At 31.0% G+C, this 22,647-nt stretch overlaps 2 protein-coding genes across 2 annotated transcripts in view; one reads left to right on the forward strand and one right to left on the reverse strand.

Moving 5' to 3' along the window:
- Window positions 1–22,647, forward strand: part of LOC113386946 — a 729,443-nt gene that overhangs the window by 50,406 nt on the left and 656,390 nt on the right. The window lies entirely within an intron of this gene.
- Window positions 21,264–21,734, reverse strand: LOC113386920. Its single transcript, XM_026624680.1, has one exon. The coding sequence runs from the start codon at window positions 21,732–21,734 to the stop codon at window positions 21,264–21,266; it is 471 nt and encodes a 156-aa protein (XP_026480465.1).

A 22,647-nucleotide genomic window follows, 5' to 3' on the forward strand; every position in this document is an offset into this window, starting at 1 on the left:
ATTGATACATAATTTTATCTATTTATAGAACTGGAAGTTCCATGAAATTGCCTCAAGGAAAAATTCAATACACCGCTGTTTGAATTATATACTATGCCCAAGAAAGTGACGAAAAATAAAAATACCATTTTGCATTTATTTAAATCATTTCACGTACTCCTTCTGAATATCAACTAATTAACATGTTCTTCTGTACCTAGAAATGATTAAATGTGAGTAAAATTGCTATGTTTGTAGAAGACATTACTACCTCGAAAGTCGAACACTTGTACAATAAGGGCTTAATTGAAGTGTATATGGGAGATCTCTTAAAGCAAACAGAAAATTAAGTGTCGATGACCTATGTCGCTTATAATACGAGTATATCCGTTGCGTATATGCGGTTTTACAGACATGGTAAAACCTGAGTATTCTGCACTGTTGTTCTTTGTGATCATTGTTGAAAATACGTGAACATACGGAGGTTTCTGAAATAATCAATTATAGGCTTTCGGTTTTTTAAGAGTGATTACAAAGGCAGGCGGTTAATTCTCAACTACCCATAAACAACCTAATAAGCAGTAGTGATATTCATTTAGAAATGGAAATATGCATTCCAATGATGTTTTTGACGGCAAATTGTCTATTTGGACACTGCGGTGTAAATGTCAAGGTGATTTTTGCACTAATCCACGATTCGAGTTTAAATTGAATTCATTTGAGCACTTGTTTAATTGATTCTGCACAGTTTTTTATTTTCGATGCCTATTTGAATAATTGATTTTGATTTCAACAAAGGATTTAATTTTATTCTGAATTTCATATGCGCAAGTGTTCTGGCTTCCTCGTGGCGATATACTAAAGCTTGGGCTTTGATCAAGGAAGACTCTAGATTTACTTCGGACTGGAAATGTAGATGGCAGTGTGGTAAAATATTGAAAATAGATAAATAGTAGAAAAACTGTTGCAGTTTAAAAAAGGAAAACTTTAAAAAAACTTGGATTTATTTACAAAAGTCCCAAGTTGATATTAATCTTGGCACAATATTGTTTTTTTATGTAGCACTATATAGTTCATTCATCAATATTGGCCGAATGTTATACAGTTTAATATTATCTCATATAAAATTAATATTGAAACCAATAGGGCTTCATATGAGCCCAATATTCCTAAACAAAATTAAACCACCATTCAAAACCAATATGGGATCAATACTAATAAGCAATATTTACCTAATAATAAAAACCAATATGATCTCTACATAAATAAACAATATTTACCCCACTTTCAAAACAAATATGATCTCTGTATAATAATGGGTAGTACTTCCCAAGGTGGGAGGCATGTTCGTGAACTGAGTTAAACTCTAACTCGATTCAAGGAAGAATATTGTGAGAGATTTTTCATTGCCATTTCACACCGCAGTGCACGAAATGGTTTTTTTTTAAATTGGCTTTTTAAATCCAAAAATATCTTATTGATTTAATTTTGGTGGTGCAGTTTAAAATAATAATAGGAGCAGTGTGTTTGTCAATTTTTACTTTTTTACTGAATAAAGGTGAAATTTTCTTATATAGAAATAAATCAATCATTTTTAAAAATATTTGGAAGTTGAAGGTTGATACTGCTGAATGAAGTCCAAATGGTGGAAGTTACTTGATAGCTAAAGGCAAGGTTCACCAGCACCAAAGAGTCCTTCACGAAAAGGAAGCCACTAGTAAACATTTTTAGTTAGATAGACCTTATATATGGGTCTAGGAATAAAAGCTTTTATAAAGCTCCTTGGACCTGCCCTCCCAAAAATTTCGTCAGATCTTCATTTCGTCAATACAAATAAAATGTGTTTTGAATCATACAAATTGGACGCTCCGTTTTCTCAAAAAATCAATTACCATTTTTGGCACATCAGCCTTCGCCAAAAACTAATCAGCACGTCTCCCTATCAATATGAATCGAATGTTTTTTGAACGTTAATTTTTTGTAAGGTATGCCAAAATGTTCAGAAACTTATTCAAATCGGTTGACCCTTTGTTCTGAAATTGTATCCGCACATGCACACACACACATAACACATACACACCCATTCATAGATTTTTTTCTAAGGTATGCCAAAAAGTTCAGAAGACCTTAAAACGTAAAGTTCTGCAAAAATAATTATTTTCGATTTTTTGGGATTACTATAACTTACCCTACGGAAAGTTAAAAAAAATTGGTTCCATTTTGATATTGCATTAGGATCAACTAACTATTGTGCACTGTGTTGCAGAAAAATTAACTTTATTTCACTTTTTAGTATTTATTTTTTTTGAAGAATATAGTGGTAAATCGTAAGAGTAAGATGAAATAAAAAAATATTGGAAGATGTAAGATGAAATAAAAAAAATGATGATGAAATAAAAATATTGGCAAATATTTCTTTCCCCTACAACATACCCTAAATGGCGACGGTGGTTTAGTTGGAGACGCTTTTTTGTATGTAATTTATTTATTTATTAACTTCCCGTAGGGCAAGTTATAGTAATCGCAAAAAAATCGAAAATGAAAATTTTTGCATTTCTCGACGTTTCAAAACCTTCTGAACATTTTGGCATACCTTAGAAAAAATGGATGTATGTGTGTGTGTGTGTGTGTGTGTGTGTGTATGTATGTATGTATGTATGTATGTATGTATGTATGTATGTATGTGTGTGTATGTATGTGCGGATACAAATTTTCGTCGACGATTTCGGGAACACGGATCAACCGATTTGAATAATTCAAAAAACATTCGATTTGTATTGATAAGGAGACGTGCTGATTAGTTTTTGGCAAAGGCAGGTCTAGCCGTTCCAAAGATACGGGGCAAAAAGTGCCAAGAACGGTACCTCCGTTTTTAAGAGAACGGAGCGTCCGATTTGAATAATTCAAAAAACATTTTACTTGTATTGACAGATATAGAATTGATCAAATTTTCATGGAGGCAGGTCTAGCGGTTTCGGAGATCTAATGAAAAAAGTAAAAAATAATGCCATTCGGCGGTTAAAAATTATCATTAGACATATGCACATCAAATTATCAGATATTTTATAGAGATTTTAACAATAAGTATATTTTTTTTTTACATTTTTATGGGTTCCGTACCAATGCTTATGCGTTAGACGGCGGCGCGGCACATGCGCGCTTTGACATTTCGTCTCTATGCAGTTCAAGCAGTGCGATTGCTTTAAAAAAAAGTTCAGATTTTCCAAAATATGTCAAAATGAAGAAAACATTTTTTTCAAAAAAATTTTTTGTATCCAAAAAAAAATTTTTTTTTCAAAAATTTTTTTTCAAAAAAAATTTTTTTTTTTCATATAAATTTTTTTTTCAAAAAAAAGTAATTTTTTGTCAAATTTGTAGTTTCTCAAAAATGTTAATCGTTTTTAAAAAAATAATAATTTTTGGTACGGGAAGTTCCAGCAATTTGCCTTAAGGCACGATGCCCTAATTGCCTTAAGACAGAATTCCACTTACAGCTAGTTTATATATATATATACTTATTTTCATATCTCAGACAGACAGAGGTGCCTGGCATGAGAGATTATGAAAAAAGTTTTCATATTTTATATATACATTAATTTATTATTAATTATAAGATATTTTATATATTTATTTATTTAATATTAATTATTAGATATTGTGCATCTTTTTATAATACACAATAAAACCCAAATGTCTGTTGAATTTTTATATGAAATTATATAAGAACTTTAATATTTGTTAAAAAGCTGATGAAATTAATGTTCTTCATTCTACTATTTGAGGTTGTACTATTGTGCCCCAGGAGTTTATTATTATAGTCGACTGATTGGATTAAAGTGCAATTTCATTTAATTTACCAATGAAATTTACCAAGGTTTTTGGACACTTTTATAGTTAAATATATGCCAGTTCGATTTGGGTAATAAATATTTTTTTGCGACCTTACTTTATTGATAATAATAGTTCAATAGAAAATGCACGATGAAGTTAGCTGTTTTATTTTTTTTAAATTTTTTTTTGAACAGCAATCAGAACCCAATAGTCCTATAAGCTGTTTTGCTGATTTGACTTAATACTAGTCTGTTTGAGAGATGGCAACCCAAACAGTTGTCACATCTCTGTATGATAAATTATTATTACAATTTCTGTAATAGGGCGATTATGGTGCAGCAATACCTGGCGAGGGCTATATTCACTTGGAAACATATTGCTATCTATATTTACAAGTAAAAATCGTTGTCAATGTTGCCTGACAACAGGCTGCTCAAAGTGAGTATCGAACCCGGGACCTCTAAAACAATTCCCGTCGCTCTTAACCGCTTACCTACGGCCGAGCCTTAGCTGACAAGTTAACAATAACTTTCACATGTATTCTATGGATACGGAACCCTAAAAATCAATATCCCCGAACCCTTTTTCATGCAATATCTATTCGAGCGAGCATTAAGCTATCATTTCATTAATTTAATATATGAGCAAACAAGCCCGAACGTATTGTAATTCACCGGGAATAACCTGTCAGTGTGTACCGTTTGCCGGTTGCCGTTCGGCCGTACCTCATTCCCGGCATCGTGGATGGAATCTAATAATGGAAAATAAAACTTAACGCACATTTACATACATATTTCCTATGCAACGGTATTGTGGTGAATTATGACACATTGTCACGTATTGTGGAAATTATGAGTATTTTCATTTGCATTTTTAGGTGTTTTATCGGACCTTGTGTAACTGATTTTTTGTCGATCAGAACTGAAACTTTAAAGAGTCGACTGGTATTGATGATGAATGATTTGTAAGTATGTATACCGAATTGCTACAAAGCGCTATAATGTGAAGAACTATTGCAGTTTATTCAATTTGGATGAATTTTCCAAACATGATACTTATTTTCGACAAATAGCTTATTGCGCTAATAAAGAGTCCGCAAAATAGATTTTAAAAAATCTGCAATAAACTACTCAATATTTTCTCTTTTTATTTGTAAGTACAATCCTTGCAACCGGAAGGACCAAAATGGAAAATTATTGGGTTCAGATAGCTGCCTAATTTTAAATACCTGCCAAAAATTTTTAAATGGCTGCAAAAAACGTTAGATTGCTGACCCTTCACATATACCGAAAATTTTCTAAAAACGCGGCCGATTAATTCAATCTCTAATTATTTTGATGATAAAATGGTGGAAAATGGCGGAAAACTGGTCATAGAGCCATCATCTTCATCACGACCGTTATCTCTAAATTCATAAAAAAATTGAACAAAAATTAAACAAATAATTACGAGAAAACGGCCTGGCCGATCTTTACTAAAATCCAATTAGCATGCTTCCCAACCAATATCTTTCGAATAGTTTTCAAAATTTTGAAATCGATTTAGGATTTAGGCAAAAATGTGGACGAAATGTTTTAAAAAAAATAAACGGCTTGACCGATAGGCGTGCAAATCGATTGGCTTTTAAGTTTTTGAAATCAATTTTTTTGGGAAAACGTCTACGACAGGTCAAAGATCGACTCACATACTCACTAACACTTTTTCAAATTTGGTCTCAAACGAGTCAGAATACTTGACACAAAATTAGAAGTCCGAATTTTCCGTGACAACATAAGATTCTCCTTCTGAAAGTTAATAACACAAATTTTTTTTTGAAAATTTTGAGTTGCGACGTATGAGAACTAGATACCTTCCATCATCAGGTTAAAAACAATTATACTCAACTATGATAATGTATATTTTAGTGAGTACAGAATGTTAAAATGAAACATGGATCAAGCACCTTAATGAGTACAAAGAAAACTTAGATATTTGAAGAATATTAGAAATTGAGAACCATATCGGGAAACTGCAATTTTGATGTACGAATGTATGTTCTCTAAATATGAATCAATTTGCAAGAACTTTTGACACAAAATTAGTGATATGAATTCATAGATCAATAGTTACGAGGCCATTTTTCTTCTAGACTTTTAGATGGCATTGAAGATCCTATTTTTAACTTCCCGTAGGGTAAGTTATTGTAATGGGCCGAAAATCGGAATTGAAAATTTTTACATTTCTCGACGTTTTGAAGGTTTCTGAAAGTTTTGGCATACCTCAGAAAAAATGGATGTGTGTGTGTGTGTGTGTGTGTGTGTTTATGTATGTGTGGATACAAATTTCCAGTCACGTTTTAGGGCGCACGGATCAACCGATTTGAATGGTTAAAAAAACATCCGATTCCTATTGATAGGGAAAAGAGCTGATTAGTTTTTGGCAAAGGCAGGTCCAGCCGTTTCGGAGATACGGAGCAAAGAGTGCAGAAAATAGAAATCGAGTTTTTGAGAGAACGGAGTATCCGATTTGAATGATCTAAAAAACATTCAATTAGTAATGATTGGGAGAAGGCAGGGGGTGGCAAAGGCAGGCCCAGCCATTTTGAAGATACGGAGCTAAATATGTAAAAAATGGCAGTTTTTGAGAGAACTAAGCGTCCGATTTAAATGATTCAAAGAACTTTCTGCTTGTCTTAACAAAATAATCGATTTTGGTAAAAAAAAATTGTCCCATTTTTTTTTTTTTTTTTAGTTTTTTGTATATCGAAAATATTTATTTTTAGTTCTGACTATAGTTCTAATATACTTTACAAATAATTTCAACTCTGCAATTCAGTTTATATAATATTTATAAATATTAGACAATGTTACAATATTTATAATAATCTATTTGAAAACATTCAGTAATCCTCGAACATTTCATTACGGTACGGGAAGTTCCAGCAATTTGCCTTAAGGCACGATGCCACCCACCCCACTAGTTTTTTTAATTTTATTTTCAATAGCAATCAGAATACATGACATTCAATGGCTTATGTCATTCACTCGCACACATACACACACACTTTCAAACACACTATCTGATAAATATTACATTCATATTTAGAAAATCACTTCAATAAGTGATTCTACTATTCTGTTTACATAAAGTTTAAATATTTCTAAGGGTCCTCCATATTATCTTTGGGCAGCTTCTTTTTCTCCACCGCTGGGCCAGAAAATCCTAAATGGTTTGTTTTTTTTGAAAAATTAACTTTGATATCAGAAGTGACGGAAATTATATAAAAGTTTGAGATCATTAATTGATTTGGTATCGATTGTACGTGCTTAGTTCTATGGTCATTAAAAGAAATTTTAAAATCTACCGTTAGACGGAAATGCCTGCTAAAATGAAAAATATTACTAGCCCGCATATTTTGAGATATAAATCGCATTTCCGCATATTGTTTATGAGGTTGATATATGTTCAAATATGCATAAAGGTGTTGAACATTATATAAATTTTATTAGTAATCTAAAAATTTGGCTGTATGCAGCGTACAAAAAAAACAAAATTATGTTATTATACTACGAAGTTATGAATCGTTTACAGAAAATTTATCGCTTATTTATATATTTTTGTGTAGCAGTATCGTGATAAATTATGGCACATTATCACGAATCGTGAAAATTGAGTATTCCCATTTGCATTTATAGGTGCTTTATCAGATTTTAAGTAACTGGATATGATGTAAGATAAATTTTTGGATATTATTGATTGATACGGTATCGGTTGTGCAAGAATATTTCTGAAGGGATTAGTGAGAACTTTAAAATTTACCGTTAAGCGGAAATATCTTACTTTACAACCCGCATAATTTAAAATATCTTATAAATTGTTTTGATGCATACATTTCTGCAACAAAGCACTTCTGTACAAGTAACCTATGGACATGTCATTTATAAATACATAGACAACGAAGAAATCAAATAATAAAAACGCTAGTTGTAAGTGGCATTCATGCAACAATATTTAGAAAAATGAATAATTACACAATAGCTGTCTCAAAAAGAAAAGACCAATTGTAGGTATAGTTTGGCATGGTTTGATTGTCATATTAAACTACTGCTTTTGTAAATTAGCTAAGTTTCCGGATGTTGATATTGTCACATGATCTCTACTTTTGCGGTAAAAATTTTCAGTAAGCTTCTTTATATAGTCATTTTGTAGAAGAGTAGTGTTCTAGTGGTGGATTTCTCGACATGTCTTAAATACTAGTCTTAGTTTAGTGTCTTATTTTGTATTGTTTGTAGTCTTCCTAACTTTGTTTACACATTATTTATTACGGACACGTCTTTAATATATACAAGGAGTATTTTCTAAAAGCATGGGCAATTAATTCAACTTTCAATTAACTTTTATAATTCAACCACTTTTCGTAGGAATATAATATTATACTGTGTTCATGAAGACCAGGTACTCTACCGCCATACAAAGTTTCATTAAAATTGTAGAATAATTTTTTCTTATGTTTTGTCAGTGGGTTCCTCGATTTATCTAGTACTAGTCTTAGTGACTTGTTCTGTATTGTCTGTAGTATCTGTAAATTGCTTTACAGATTATGTATTACAAACACGTCTACACACAAGGAGTATTTTCGAAAAGAACAGCAGACTAATCTCTGTTTTATTCAATTTTTATAAGTCAAATACTTTTTCTAGAACTATAAATTTTTAGCATTTTTATTAAGACCAGATCTCTATCGCCATACAAAATTTCATTAAAATCGTCTAAAAAATTTTAACAATCAATTACGAAGAAATGGTCTAACCGATCTTTGTCCAAATGTAAACAGGGCGATTTTAAAATATCATTTGAAAAGTTTTTGAATTTTTAACATCCCGTAGGGCAAGTTATAGTAATCGCAAAAAAATCGAAAATGAAAATTTTTATATATCTTTACGTTTCAAAGGTTTCTGAATATTTTGGCATACCTTAGAAAAAATGGATGTATGTGTGTGTGTGTGTGTGTGTCTGTGCGGATACAAATTTTCGTCGACGATTTCGGGAACACCGATCAACCGATTTGAATAATTTAAAAAATATTCAATTCGTATTGATAAGGAGACATGCTGATCAGTTTTTGGCGGAGACAGGTCTAGCCGTTCCGAAGATACGGGGCAAATAGTGCCAAAAATGGTAACTCAGTTTTTAAGAGAACGGAGCGTCCGATTTTTATAATTCAAAAAACATTTAACTTGTATTTACAAGATGAAGAATTGGTCAAATTTTCATGAAGGCATTTCTAGCGGTTTCTGAGACCTAATGAAAAAAGTAAAAAAAATGCCATTTGGCGGTCAAAAATGATCATTAGACATATGCACATCAAATTATCTGATATTTTATAGAGATTTTAACAATAAGTATAAATTTTGTTTACATTACTATGGGTTCCGTACCAATGTATATCCGTTAGACGGCGACGCGGCGCTTACGCGCTTTAGATCCGTATCAATGCAGTTAAAGCAGTACGATTGCTTTAAAAACTAGCTGTAAGTGGAATTCTGTCTTAAGGCAATTAGGGCATCGTGCCTTAAGGCAAATTGCTGGAACTTCCCGTACCAAAAATTATTATTTTTTTAAAAACGATTAACATTTTTGAGAAACTACAAATTTGACAAAAAATTACTTTTTTTTGAAAAAAAAATTTATATGAAAAAAAATTTTTTTTGAAAAAAAAATTTTTGAAAAAAAAATTTTTTTTTGGATACAAAAAATTTTTTTGAAAAAAATGTTTTCTTCATTTTGACATATTTTGGAAAATCTGAACTTTTTTTAAAGCAATCGCACTGCTTGAACTGCATAGAGACGAAATGTCAAAGCGCGCATGTGCCGCGCCGCCGTCTAACGCATAAGCATTGGTACGGAACCCATAAAAATGTAAAAAAAAAATATACTTATTGTTAAAATCTCTATAAAATATCTGATAATTTGATGTGCATATGTCTAATGATAATTTTTAACCGCCGAATGGCATTATTTTTTACTTTTTTCATTAGATCTCCGAAACCGCTAGACCTGCCTCCATGAAAATTTGATCAATTCTATATCTTGTCAATACAAGTAAAATGTTTTTTGAATTATTCAAATCGGACGCTCCGTTCTCTTAAAAACGGAGGTACCGTTCTTGGCACTTTTTGCCCCGTATCTTTGGAACGGCTAGACCTGCCTTTGCCAAAAACTAATCAGCACGTCTCCTTATCAATACAAATCGAATGTTTTTGAATTATTCAAATCGGTTGATCCGTGTTCCCGAAATCGTCGACGAAAATTTGTATCCGCACATACATACACACACATACATACATACATACATACATACATACATACATACATACATACTACATACATACATACACACACACACACACACCACCACACATACATCCATTTTTTCTAAGGTATGCCAAAATGTTCAGAAGGTTTTGAAACGTCGAGAAATGCAAAAATTTTCATTTTCGATTTTTTTGCGATTACTATAACTTGCCCTACGGGAAGTTAAAAAGTTCAGAATTTCCAATTAGGTCAAAATAAAGAAAATATTTTTTTTTAATAAATTTTTTTTTAAAAAAAAAAGTATTTTTTTATCAAATTTACAGTTTCTCAAAAATCTATTTTTTTAAGTAATTTTTTTTCAAAAATAATCGTTTTTAAAAAAATAATAATTTTTGGTACGGGAAGTTCCAGCAATTTGCCTTAAGGCACGATGCCTTAATTGCCTTAAGACAGAATTCCACTTACAGCTAGTTAAAATTTACTCAGGAATTTTGGATAAAACGAGAATGAAATATTTTGCGCTTTTCTGCTAATATTAAATAAACAGCTCAGCTGAACGTATCGAAAAACTAACCAACGCGAGTTCTCAAAGTTTCATAAAATGGCTTTTAATTTTTGACATAGTTATATTATAGTTATAGTTTCAGACGGTTTTGAGAAAACGTCGACGAAAGGTTCGTCTCACACACACACACACAAATACAACTTCCAAATTTGGTCTCATTCAATCACTTGGAACGTCGAGAAAACATAAAATTAGCAAATCGTAATTTCTCACAAAAACAAACTTTTCCTTCTACAAGTTAAAAATAGTTTCATCTATACATATGAATTAATTGCTACTGGAGATATAAATAATTGAATGTTTCTCTAGAAGGCTCGAAAGCAAATGCGTTACCACTGGTTTCTTTACAACGTCGTTTAAATTTCAGTTGTTCATTATTTTCTTATATGGTCAATGTCAATATTGAAGGACTTGTTTCCTATATAAAGTGGAGAAAGCGTGATAATTTCAATAAGGATTTAAGTGAAGTGGAGAGTGTCTTCACTCAGTTAGCGCACCCGATGCACGGTCTATCTTTGGCCATCAAGATGTACAATAAACCTTATTAACCGCGGCAAAGGCGACAGAGATGGTCTCGAAATAGATTGGCTAGAGACTGTGAAAACATCCGGCGACAGTACTTTATAATTATTCCTTTGCACACTGGATTTTGAAGTTGAATTTTACTGATGATGGATAAATTCAGATTTATTATTGTAGATAAAATTCGGCAAGGCGGAGCACAAAGGTTCAATTTGATTTTTAGTAAGTATACTGTCTAAACCGAATGAACTTCATCACAATACGTAAAATATATCAAATAAACAGATATCGAACTATGTTCAGTAAAACTCTTAGTTCATTCCTATAGAAATATCTTTATTACTATTTTTTAAAATTTGTCATTTGTCATTTTTTCCCATAGGCGTAAAAAAGATAACCATCTTCTCTTTCTTAGAGAAGTTCTTAAAATAAACAGTGTTATAAAAGTTGTGCTTGAGTGCGTCCATTAATCACGTGAGTTTTTTAAGTGGTCGGGGGGGAGGGGTTATTTGACAAAAAATCGCGAAATATCACGTAAACTTATTTTTTACCTGTATTTTTTTTTAAAAAACATAAACATTCTCAAAAAAGGGAGGGAGGGGGTGTTAATTTTGAATATCACCAAGAGGTGTGAAGGGTCTAAATATTATTAAAAAATCGATCACATGATTAATGGACGTTCCCTTACATAGTGTGAAAATTAAAGTGGATCATTGGTGTTTCATTAAGGCATATCAATCTTCCGACTATTTCTAGGAATACATTTGTTACTGTATACAATTCTATGGCGTTCCACTATATTAAAATGATTTTACGAAATAGTTACAATAATCGATCAAAATGCGATATACGAATTTTATGGGCACATTTTTTACAAACTTATCTCACTGTATATAACCTTGATCTAGTGTTTAGTCAGAAATATTTATCATCAGGGTTCGAATACTATGAATTTAGTTTATCTTGTAAAATATATTTTGTTAATTTGATTTACTTTTTTAATTACTTTTTTTATTGTTAACACACATGCCAGTACAAAGATTTAGTTGTTCTTTTTTACCCTAACCTAAGCTTTTATAGAAGTTATATATAAAAAAAAAACTATTGAATTTAACTTGAAAATGACAAAACATCTTATAAAACGATCGGTTGAAATTAGCTCCAATATAGACTAAATGTCCTATGACTTTTTGTATAAACAAAAAAGTGTTACAAAAATATTGATGTCTAATAAAATTATTATTGTGTTACATTTTGGTTTTTAATCAAACCCGCTTAATTCACGAAACCAAATTAAAGTAAAACAAAATTAATGAAAGCGTATAACATATAATTACGTAATTGATAATAATATAGGTATGGTTAAGAGAAAAGCTGTCTCTACAATTGAATAAAGTATACTTATTATGTTTACGTAAAAATTACATTCACATATCATAAACTAAATAAAAGAGCTCAAAACAAAAAAATCTACCAATGAATAAAAAAAACTTTTGTTATGAGTATTGATACAATGCTGTTTATCTTCTGATAACGAGTCATAGAAGTTAAGGCGAAGGCTGGAACCAGTCAATGGTGGTGTAACTTTGTAACCGTGGTCCTTTAAGCCCCGTTTTACCCTACCGTGAAAATTACTTTTAAGTAATTTTCAAGATGAATAAAATGTAGCATTCATGATGAGATCAGCATTTATTTTCATTTCTGTTACATTTTATAGTTGTTAATGATTATTAGACTTTGGCTACGTATTCTGGTATGCTATAATTGGAAGGACGAAATACTCTTGGTAGCAGACGCATGAAAAGAAATTTTAAATACATTGTTAAGAATTCTTTAGAATTACCAAATGATAGCTTTTTACAATATTATTCTAGGCACACGGATATTCAGACAACACGTCAATAGATTTGACTATCTTTTGTTTTTTTCTTTCAAAGAAATTATCAATCGTTACTTATTAACATCTATACTAAATTCATACAGACATAATCCACCCATTGAAGGCGGAATTTAATATTATCAATCTATATTTTTTTACTTTTTATATTTTTCTCTAGTTAATATACAGGGTGTCCCACTTTTTGACGTCAAACCGAAACTGGTGATAGTATTGACCTTAACTTTTCTAAAAAATTATCTTATGTTGTTTGGAAATTATGAGCTTTTAAGTACAAGCTAGAGCTTTAGTAAAATTTTTGACAATTTTTCAGTTTTTGCGGTTAACTCTTATTAATTTAAACTTTGGAACTGTTACTGTGAATAACATTTCTAGGACGGCAGTAAAATAATAAACCTTTGAAATCAATCAACTTTGAGAGACTTTTCTTAAAAAAATGTACCAAAGAGTTTTGGCAAGTTCCATCAAAAGTTGGCGCATTTATTCAGGATTATAAAATGGTGAAATACTTGATAATTTTTTCATTGAAAAACTTCCACTAAACAAATACGACCAAACAATTAGTTCAAATTTTTGTTGTAGGCGCAATTTTAAACGCGCGACACAGACAGTTTTTTTTTTGAGAATTGATCAAGAGGTTCTATTTGTAATTGAACAAACTAGTAGTTCAAAATTACTAGATTTTAAATTGTTTAATTATTATTGGAGCATATAATGAATGCGTTTTGATCTCACATGATTGTGGTAGCAGCTGAAGCCATTGGTAGCAGTTCCTAAATGATGTGCAGTTTCTTTTTGGTATCTGGGCCAACACAGTAAAACATCTAAGGAATAAACTTTTCTGGCGTTAAATTATTTACATATCAACATAATACATTAATTCCTATTTGTTTGCTCAATATATTATTTCACACTATGAGATCTATACTATATATCTTATAATGCTATGTGATGTGATGTGATGTGATGAACTCTGTTAACAACAACAATTGTCATAGTTATCAAACATCCAAATAATGAGCAAAAATGTCGTTTTTCTTGGTTTTTATAATATTATACAGATTTTTTTCTGATGTGTGTGAAAATCAATAGAAAAAACATGAAGATTGGTACTTTTGTCCATCTAATTTGATAAATCATGTTTTCTTGATGCTGGTTTAGGGAACTACCAAAAAGCTGCACTTGGGGTGCTTATATAAGTGATTATATTTGAAGGTTTCATATAGTCAACGGCTCAAACCAACCTCCAAATGGCATAAATTTCAAAGCAACATTAGTTCAACTTTAGGAATTTTTCATTTACAAGGGCAACGCATCAGCAAATTATTATAACTAACCGTTTAATGTTATCTCCAAGGTACCATATAACATAAAACATATAACCGAGATACTTTTATAGTGACGTTTTGAAGGAAATGAGTGTCTTTGTCGTAATATGTGTAACCGAGAACAGGACTAATAATCTATCTACCACAGAAAGTTTGGATATTGTACACAGATAAAAATTTGTTATGTTTCTTTTCTATTCCACAAGTCTGCACGTGGGTTGATCCATATTTTCTGGAGGACCATCTTGCAGTCCACCACTATATATTGTATTGACTTATAAAATCTTCACCAACCATCCTCTTATTATCTTAAAACGCGCTTTCTCCACTTTGGACAGGAAACAGGCTCTTTATTGTTGATGTCAAATGGCTCCCGTATTAATTAATACTTAATGACAGTGTGTTGCATTTGTTTATACACAATACTTAGCTATGTTCAATACGAGTACAATACTTGACTATATGAATCAATTATGTCAATGTCGGTTCGAGAATGAGAATGTGAAGTATTCTCAACGTGTGTACATTGCTGTTTGTATTGTTTGGATTCTTGTAATGGATTGTAATTATTTGCATTTAATTAAGGATACGTGATACGCCAAACGATATATTTGGATTTGGTGATTCAATAACGAGTGCAATCAAAATTATATTTTAAATTGTTAGAAATCTTATTTGGACTGCGGAGGTGTGATGTTGGCATTCATATGATTTGTGATGTCATGTTATTTATTGACGATTTTTTCATTGTTTATTTATTTGTATACCTATTTGCTTGTCGATTGTCTCATAGTCAGTTTTCTCTATTTGCCAAAACTAATATAGCAGGTATAGTTTAGAAACATCTCACAGGTTAAGTTTAAAAAAAAAGAGTGCGCGCAAGGTTCACACGCGATTGAAGTAAAACTTATTTGCTACTGTACAAGATGGCATTTAAGTAAAAATAAATACATCATATAACAATTTTGAATAATGTTTATTATTAATATGGTAACGCTCGTGATGCACACATTTATTAGTGTCATCCATTATACATATTTATATAATGATAAATTATAAATTATATATTTATTATAGTATTAAACATATGTAAAATTCATAAAAACAATAATGTAATCAAAGTCATATTTCAAATGAGACATGATCGGTTTGTCATTGTAAATAGCATTTAGAAATGAACCTTCATTAGAGAAATGAAGGAATTGCTGACTAATAAATTTCATAATATTCGTTCACAAAGTGGATTATGTTAAACAACGCCTAAACAAATATTGTTTTTGCAACTTCACTCATTATGTAATTGTGTTTGAAGAACTTGATGTAATTAAAATTAACATACATTCATTGACTGCTTATATTTTTTTTTACTTTTCTGGCGATATAATCTCATTCCTTGAGCAACTGTAATATCTGTTTTGCCTAAAAAATATTTTCCATTTTAATAACTTCAAAGATTTATAGAAACTGCGAATAATATAGAAATAATTTCTAATCAATAAACTTACGCTTAGTACACGGCCCAAATGTTTAATTTGTTTTATTAATTTCAAGGAACAGGGTAAAATATTCTTCTGATTCAGGCATTTTTCATTAAATTAAGATTTATACTACGATGTAACTTTAAAATGTTTATTTATCTATGCCGATTGATATCGATACGCATACAACGACAGATCTCTATTCACATACACGACGGCTAATCACAATCGACCCGTATAGAAATGATCTCATCGAGAGCGAATGACGAACAGTTCGGGCGTAACGGACTTCCGTTGCATTTGTACGGATTTACACCCTAGTCGCGTGTAAAGAAGTTTTACTTCAAAAGTAGATCAACTTATTCTGAAAAGCAAATTCTATAAAATTGTCGGCTCTAATTAATAACAAGCTTTATTAAGGATTTAGGTCTAAATACCATTTTCTGCAAGTTCGATTCGAACACAGATCAGTGACCATGGAATTTTTATCTACTCATAGAGTTTTGAAAACTTTTTTTGTCGAAGTAATCTTCAGATCATCGATTAGTATTTTATTTGTAATATATATTATGGAAAGCCACCGCTTAGTAGAACTTTTGTTTGGGAGCTCTGTATGTTGCTAATGTTAAATGTGCTGGAGCAACCTAATTGAATAGTGTTGTTCCATATTGGTAAGGGTCGTTTCCTAGATTTGCATTTTATCGTTGACAACTTAAATTCATGTCTAATCAATCATTTTAGTTTTAACTACTGATCATCTAATTTTGATCAGCTAAATTTTAAGATTGCATTTTGGTACTTCATAGCGTAGAATAGTGATGTATTCTTAGATATTACAGCACTACATATATGAATGGTATTTTTATTGGATACCAGACACGAATAAATTGCTGGAGCAACTTCCTAATTAAATAGTGTTGTTCCATATTGGTAAGGGTCTTTTCCAAGATTTGCATTTTATCGTTAACAACTTAAATTTATGATTAATATTATTCATCTAATTTTGACTGCTGATCATTTAACCTTGATCAGCTAAATATTAAGGTTGCATTTTGGGTACAGATGAGGTGCTTTCTTCATAGCACAGGATAGTGGTGTATTCTTAGATATTATAGTACTAGATATATTAATGGTATTTTTATTGGATACTAGACATAATCAACGTGCTGAGCAACTGTTGTTCTATATTGGCTTACTGGTCGTTTTCTAGATTTGTATTTGATCGATAACGACTTAAATTCATGTCTAATAAATCATCTAAATTTCACTGCTGATTATGTAACCTTGATCATCTAAATTTTGAGGTTTATTTTGGTACAAATGAGATATTTTCTTCAAAGCATAGAATAGTGATGTATTCTTAGATATTGCAGTACTAGATATACAAATGGTATTTTTATTGGACATGGTTAACGTGCTGGAGCAACTCGCTATCTTTTTAATAGTGTTGTTTCATATTGGGCCAAGGGTCGTTTTCTAGATTTACATTTTATCATTGACAACTTGAATTTATGTTTAATCATTCATCTAATTTTGACTACTGATCATCTAACCTGGATCATTCAACTTTTATTTTGCATTTTGGTGCAGATGACATGTTTTCTCCATTTCGATTACAGTACCATATATTTGGATTGTCTTTTATTGAATACCATGCATGATTTTTCTTATTGAGTCATGAGATAATTCTGCCTTGTTTGCACTGATTTATAGTCCTATCAATAATATTTAGCTGGTATTAATTTTGTTAGAAAGTTCTAACTAAATAGTACATTGCCAATAAGGTTTCATGACGTTTTATTGAGGCACATCATCTTCAATGATTACATAGTCCTTCAAATTAGAATTTTGTTTGTGCTTTTTACTCTATACTAGAATTTTCAGTAAAATAATAATTTTGAAAAACTTGTTAAGAATTCTTGAAAAAAAAAAAAAAGATATGGCTACTGCTAAGTTAGAGCACATAATGTGGACATAAGTAATTAGAAATTACTTGAACTCGTAACTTAATTTTTTCTGATGATGCTAAATGAACTCAATGAAGCCCGACCAAATAACTCAAATAATTTGCGTTCAGATTTTCAATCGCAGTCGAACTGCTGCTGATATTTATTAAATATTAATCAATAATATAATATCATTAAACAAATATTATTTAATGTAAGAGTATTTTTAAAATAATTACTGGCTGAGATTACAAATGACATTACTCACTCGGTTTTACATACATATGTATGTATTTGCTTTTGTACTTGCATGAAGATTTTATCGAATAATAATGTTTTCTTTGAAATTGTATGACACATGTTAGAAATCCAGACACCATGATTTGCATAAGAATTTGCAGCAACTGGTTCTTGCAAACAGCGTTTGTGATTCTTCGCAAAAACCATTTTGCATATATTTTTATTAGAAGAGCAACTAGAAAATCACAGTGCAAAGTGTAAGGATTTTGAAAAAATATTGATTTTGATAATTGATATGTAAACATTTGGATGAAGTCATAATTGAAGTATAGAAAATGTTCATAACACATAGGCACATCAAATTATTAGATATTTTATGTTGATTTTAGTATAATAATAATCGCCGTTAGACGGCGTCGAGGCGTTTACGCACTTCGATATTTTGTCTATGCGAAGCTATATCAGTACGATTGCTTTGAAATAAAAGCTTAAAGTTCTTTCGAATATTAAAAATATTTCAAAATAAAGAAAACATTTTTTTCAAAAAGTCTTTTTTTTAAAAAGGCATTTTTTAAAAAAAATATTAAAATTTACCAAAAAATCTAAATTTTTCTAAGTTAAAAAAAAATTTTTTTTTGCTACGAAAGTTCCAGCAATTTGCCTTAAGGCACTATGCCATGCACCACTAGTTAAATTTTGATTTGTTCATGATTTTTTGTCTAATGTTTATTTATAGAGAGTGAACTCAGCAGTTTGCCTTGAAGTACTATACCATCAGTTACCACTAGTTCTTAATTTAATGCAATTCTATCTTACCATAGTGGATGTAGGGCTGTGGGCTTGCCATTTATCTAAACTATTTATCGAGTTTATCTATTTATCTAAACAAACCATTTAAACGTTTGTATCTATGCCGACAATTTACATTCGGTCAGAATGCAATGCTGAATCGTTAATAATTCTAATAAGCCGGTGCGTAGGCATCACCTGTATTATTTCACTTATTTCATGCAAACTACATGTTCTAGTTTTAATATTAAAAGTCTAGAATGGTATAGAGGAGATAGAGGTTTATTGTAATAAAATAAAACACTTAAGACTTAAGATAAGCATGCTGCTCATTTAAATTGTATTAATGGTTCATGTTCATATTAAGCACTTATTGATGCAATTTATTATCATATTAAAATGATAACTAGCTGTAAGTGGAATTCTGTCTTGAGGCAATTATGGCATCGTGCCTTAAGGCAAATTGCTGGAACTTCTCGTACCGTAACGAAATGTTCGTGGAATACTGAATGTTTTCGAATAGATTATTATAAATATTGTAACATTGTCTAATATTTATAAGAATTATATAAACTGAATTGCAGAGTTGAAATTATTTGTAAAGTATATTAGAACTATAGTCAAAATTAAAAATAAAATCTGAAATATTTTCGATATACAAAAAACTAAACTAAAAAAAAAAAAAAAAAAAAAAAAATTCGAACAAATTTTTTTTTTCCAAAATCAATTTTTTTGTTAAGACAAGCAGAAAGTTCTTTGAACCATTTAAATCGGACGCTTAGTTCTCTCAAAAATTGTCATTTTTTACATATTTAGCTCCGTATCTTCAAAATGACTGGGCCTGCCTTTGCCAAAAACTAATAAGCACTTCTCTGAATCATTACTAATTGAATGTTTTTTAGATCATTCAAATCGGATACTCCGTTCTCTCAAAAATTCGATTTCTATTTTCTGCACTCTTTGCTCCGTATCTCCGAAACAGCTGGACCTGCCTTTGCCAAAAACTAATCAGCTCTTTTCCCTGTCAATAGGAATCGAATGTTTTTTGAACCATTCAAATCGGTTGATCCGTACGCCCGAAAACGTGGGCGAAAATTTGTATCCATACATACATACACACACACACACACACATCCATTTTTTCTGAGGTATGCCAAAACGTTCAGAAACCTTCAAAACGTCGAGAAATGTAAAAATTTTCAATTCCGATTTTCGGCCCATTACAATAACTTACCCTACGGGGAAGTTAAAAATGAACAAATATACTGACTAATCAATGGCATATTCTAAATGCGAGAGAAAGAAAAAGGGATTGTATTGTCTGTTCTGACAGAAAAGCACCAGGAGAAAGGCAGCGAACAACATTTTATTGTAAAACATGTCAAAATCAACCAGCTATGCATTTTGGAAATTGTTTTGAGCGTCACTATTCTTTATAAAATGATCAAAAATAAATTAATATTCTAAATGTATGTTTTTCAATGACCACAAATTTTTATCAAACAAATTGCGTAACATTCACAATGAAATCAAGTTTACAGCCGGTACAGTAGATTGTTTTGAAATCGGTGCCGTGTCTCGTAAGGGTTAATATTATTTGTTAATGTTTTTTTAAATTCCACATTCATTAATATTCTCACTGAAATCAAAAAACAACTAAAATTTCAAGAAAGCAAGTTTCAAATTAAAATAGATGTAAGTGCCATTTTGGCATGTTGCACGAACTTTCAGTCATGTATAAATAATTGATTTAATCATTAAATATTTGATTTTTGTCTGATCTGTCTGTCTAGCAGTCTACCTGTATAATATTAACACTAGAAAGACGGACGAATTGAGTATACCTACATTGCCTGAAAACAGTCAAAATGACTGCGTCGTGAAAAAAATAAATAATGCGTTTAGAAATTTGTTTAAAATTAATTTTTATTATTTCATGTACTATTTACATTTATACAAATCATCTATAAGTGCTAAAAATAAAAAAATAGTTCTTCTGAAAAAGAAGTTCATTATTTTTACAATTCATGCAAATATAATTTAAGATGTTTTTATGAATACATTTTCCGCAAACATGTTTGTTGCAACTTTGACACGTATTATTAGTTTTATTGTTATTACAAAGTCTTATTTAGCAAAATTTTCTTTTATTTCTATTGGTATTTGCATGGTGTCTGTGGGTCATCATTTTCCTTTGATTTTTTTTGTGTTGATGTCGTGTAGTCCGCGAAAAGCTGTTCTGCCAATTCAAACAAAAACTGTTCTCTAAGGATTTGTTTTCTTTGGATTTTTATTCCTGTCGCTTCCTTGTAAAGAATCCAGGCATTTATCGCAGCCAAATCCAAAATATTGAAAAATATTTGCAGAGGTCATCTACTGGATTGGAACTGGATTTCACGGTATATTTTCTTTACCTTTGATCTGCCATGTCTTCTTTGCTGACCATAAATATGTCAATTTCAATTTTTTTGCCTCATAGGCCCCACGAGCATATAAAATTCCAATAAATGCACGTATTTCCGGTAACGATGTTGTCCAATCGTACTCCGAAATTCGACTGCCCTCTTCTTCTGTGCACTGTTTTATGTGTTTGATAATATAATTATCTATTATCAACAAAAATGCACTGACAAGATCACTTATTATAATTTTCTTTTTTGCATAGCTTGTTGGCCCTTTCACACCCTTGAAGACACAATTAGATGATGACCTTCCTGGAGTACCACCTTCGGCAATTTTTGTCCATACAGTACCCTCGACAGCTGTTTCCGTTTCTTGAATTCTTTCATCAGTTTCTGAGCCACTTGGCACCCTCCTGCATACACTGATGGCACTTTCATTTTCATCAATAGTGATCACCTTCATCGCTACCCTCAGAATCAGATGATTCACGTGGAATATAATCCAATTCATCTTCAGATGATTGTGCCCAATTTTCTGCATTTTATTCTATGTCGGAACACTCTTCACTTATGTGTGTTAGCTTTTGCAACAATTCACTTCTCTTCGACATTTTATTTATAAGTTCTAAAAAATCAACTGAACAACGCGTCATACTGAAAGTTACTATGTGAAAAAGACTGGTCTAATGTCAATACTTACCATAATTTGGTTATTTCTATGTAACAAATGCATTATGGCTCATTCGAGATGAATTATCGCGAGATACCGATTTGCAATACAATAACAAAGCCGTTTGTTTATGTAAAATTTCTATAGCAGTCAAAATGACTGTGTTCCGTCCATGCAGGCATAACATGTAAGAATATTGAAAATAAAAGTGAGATAAGGCAAATAATACGATTTATCCACGCATTTATATGTTGTATAAAAAGTCACAAAATTTCACGAAGCTGCGACTTCAAATACATAGTTATTTTTATGTTTGAAAATGGAAAACAGTCAAAATGACTGCGTCCGTCTTTCTAGTGTTAAATAAGTATCTACCTGTGTAAGTTTCAATTTGTCTACTTTTGTACCTGCTTATCTCTCTATCAGTTTATCTGCCTACTTGTCTATCTATTTTTCTTTCTACCTACCTACTCGTCCATATTTTATTATTCTATCAGACTACCTATCTATCTATCAACTTGTCTACCTGTCTATGTAACTGTTTTCGTACTGGTCTAGTAGTTGATCTGTCTGTCATCTCAGCATCAATATTTCTACATATATTTAAATCAATAATAATGATCTGAATTGATCACACGCACATCAATTTCTTCTGAGGTATGCCAAATTGTTCTGAAGGCATTGAAACGTAAAAAGATGCATACAA

Source organism: Ctenocephalides felis, unplaced genomic scaffold (assembly GCF_003426905.1).
Source record: "Ctenocephalides felis isolate EL2017-DRISC unplaced genomic scaffold, ASM342690v1 CF-g0.4_SCAFFOLD_00845, whole genome shotgun sequence".
NCBI classification, from domain to species: Eukaryota; Metazoa; Arthropoda; class Insecta; order Siphonaptera; family Pulicidae; genus Ctenocephalides; species Ctenocephalides felis.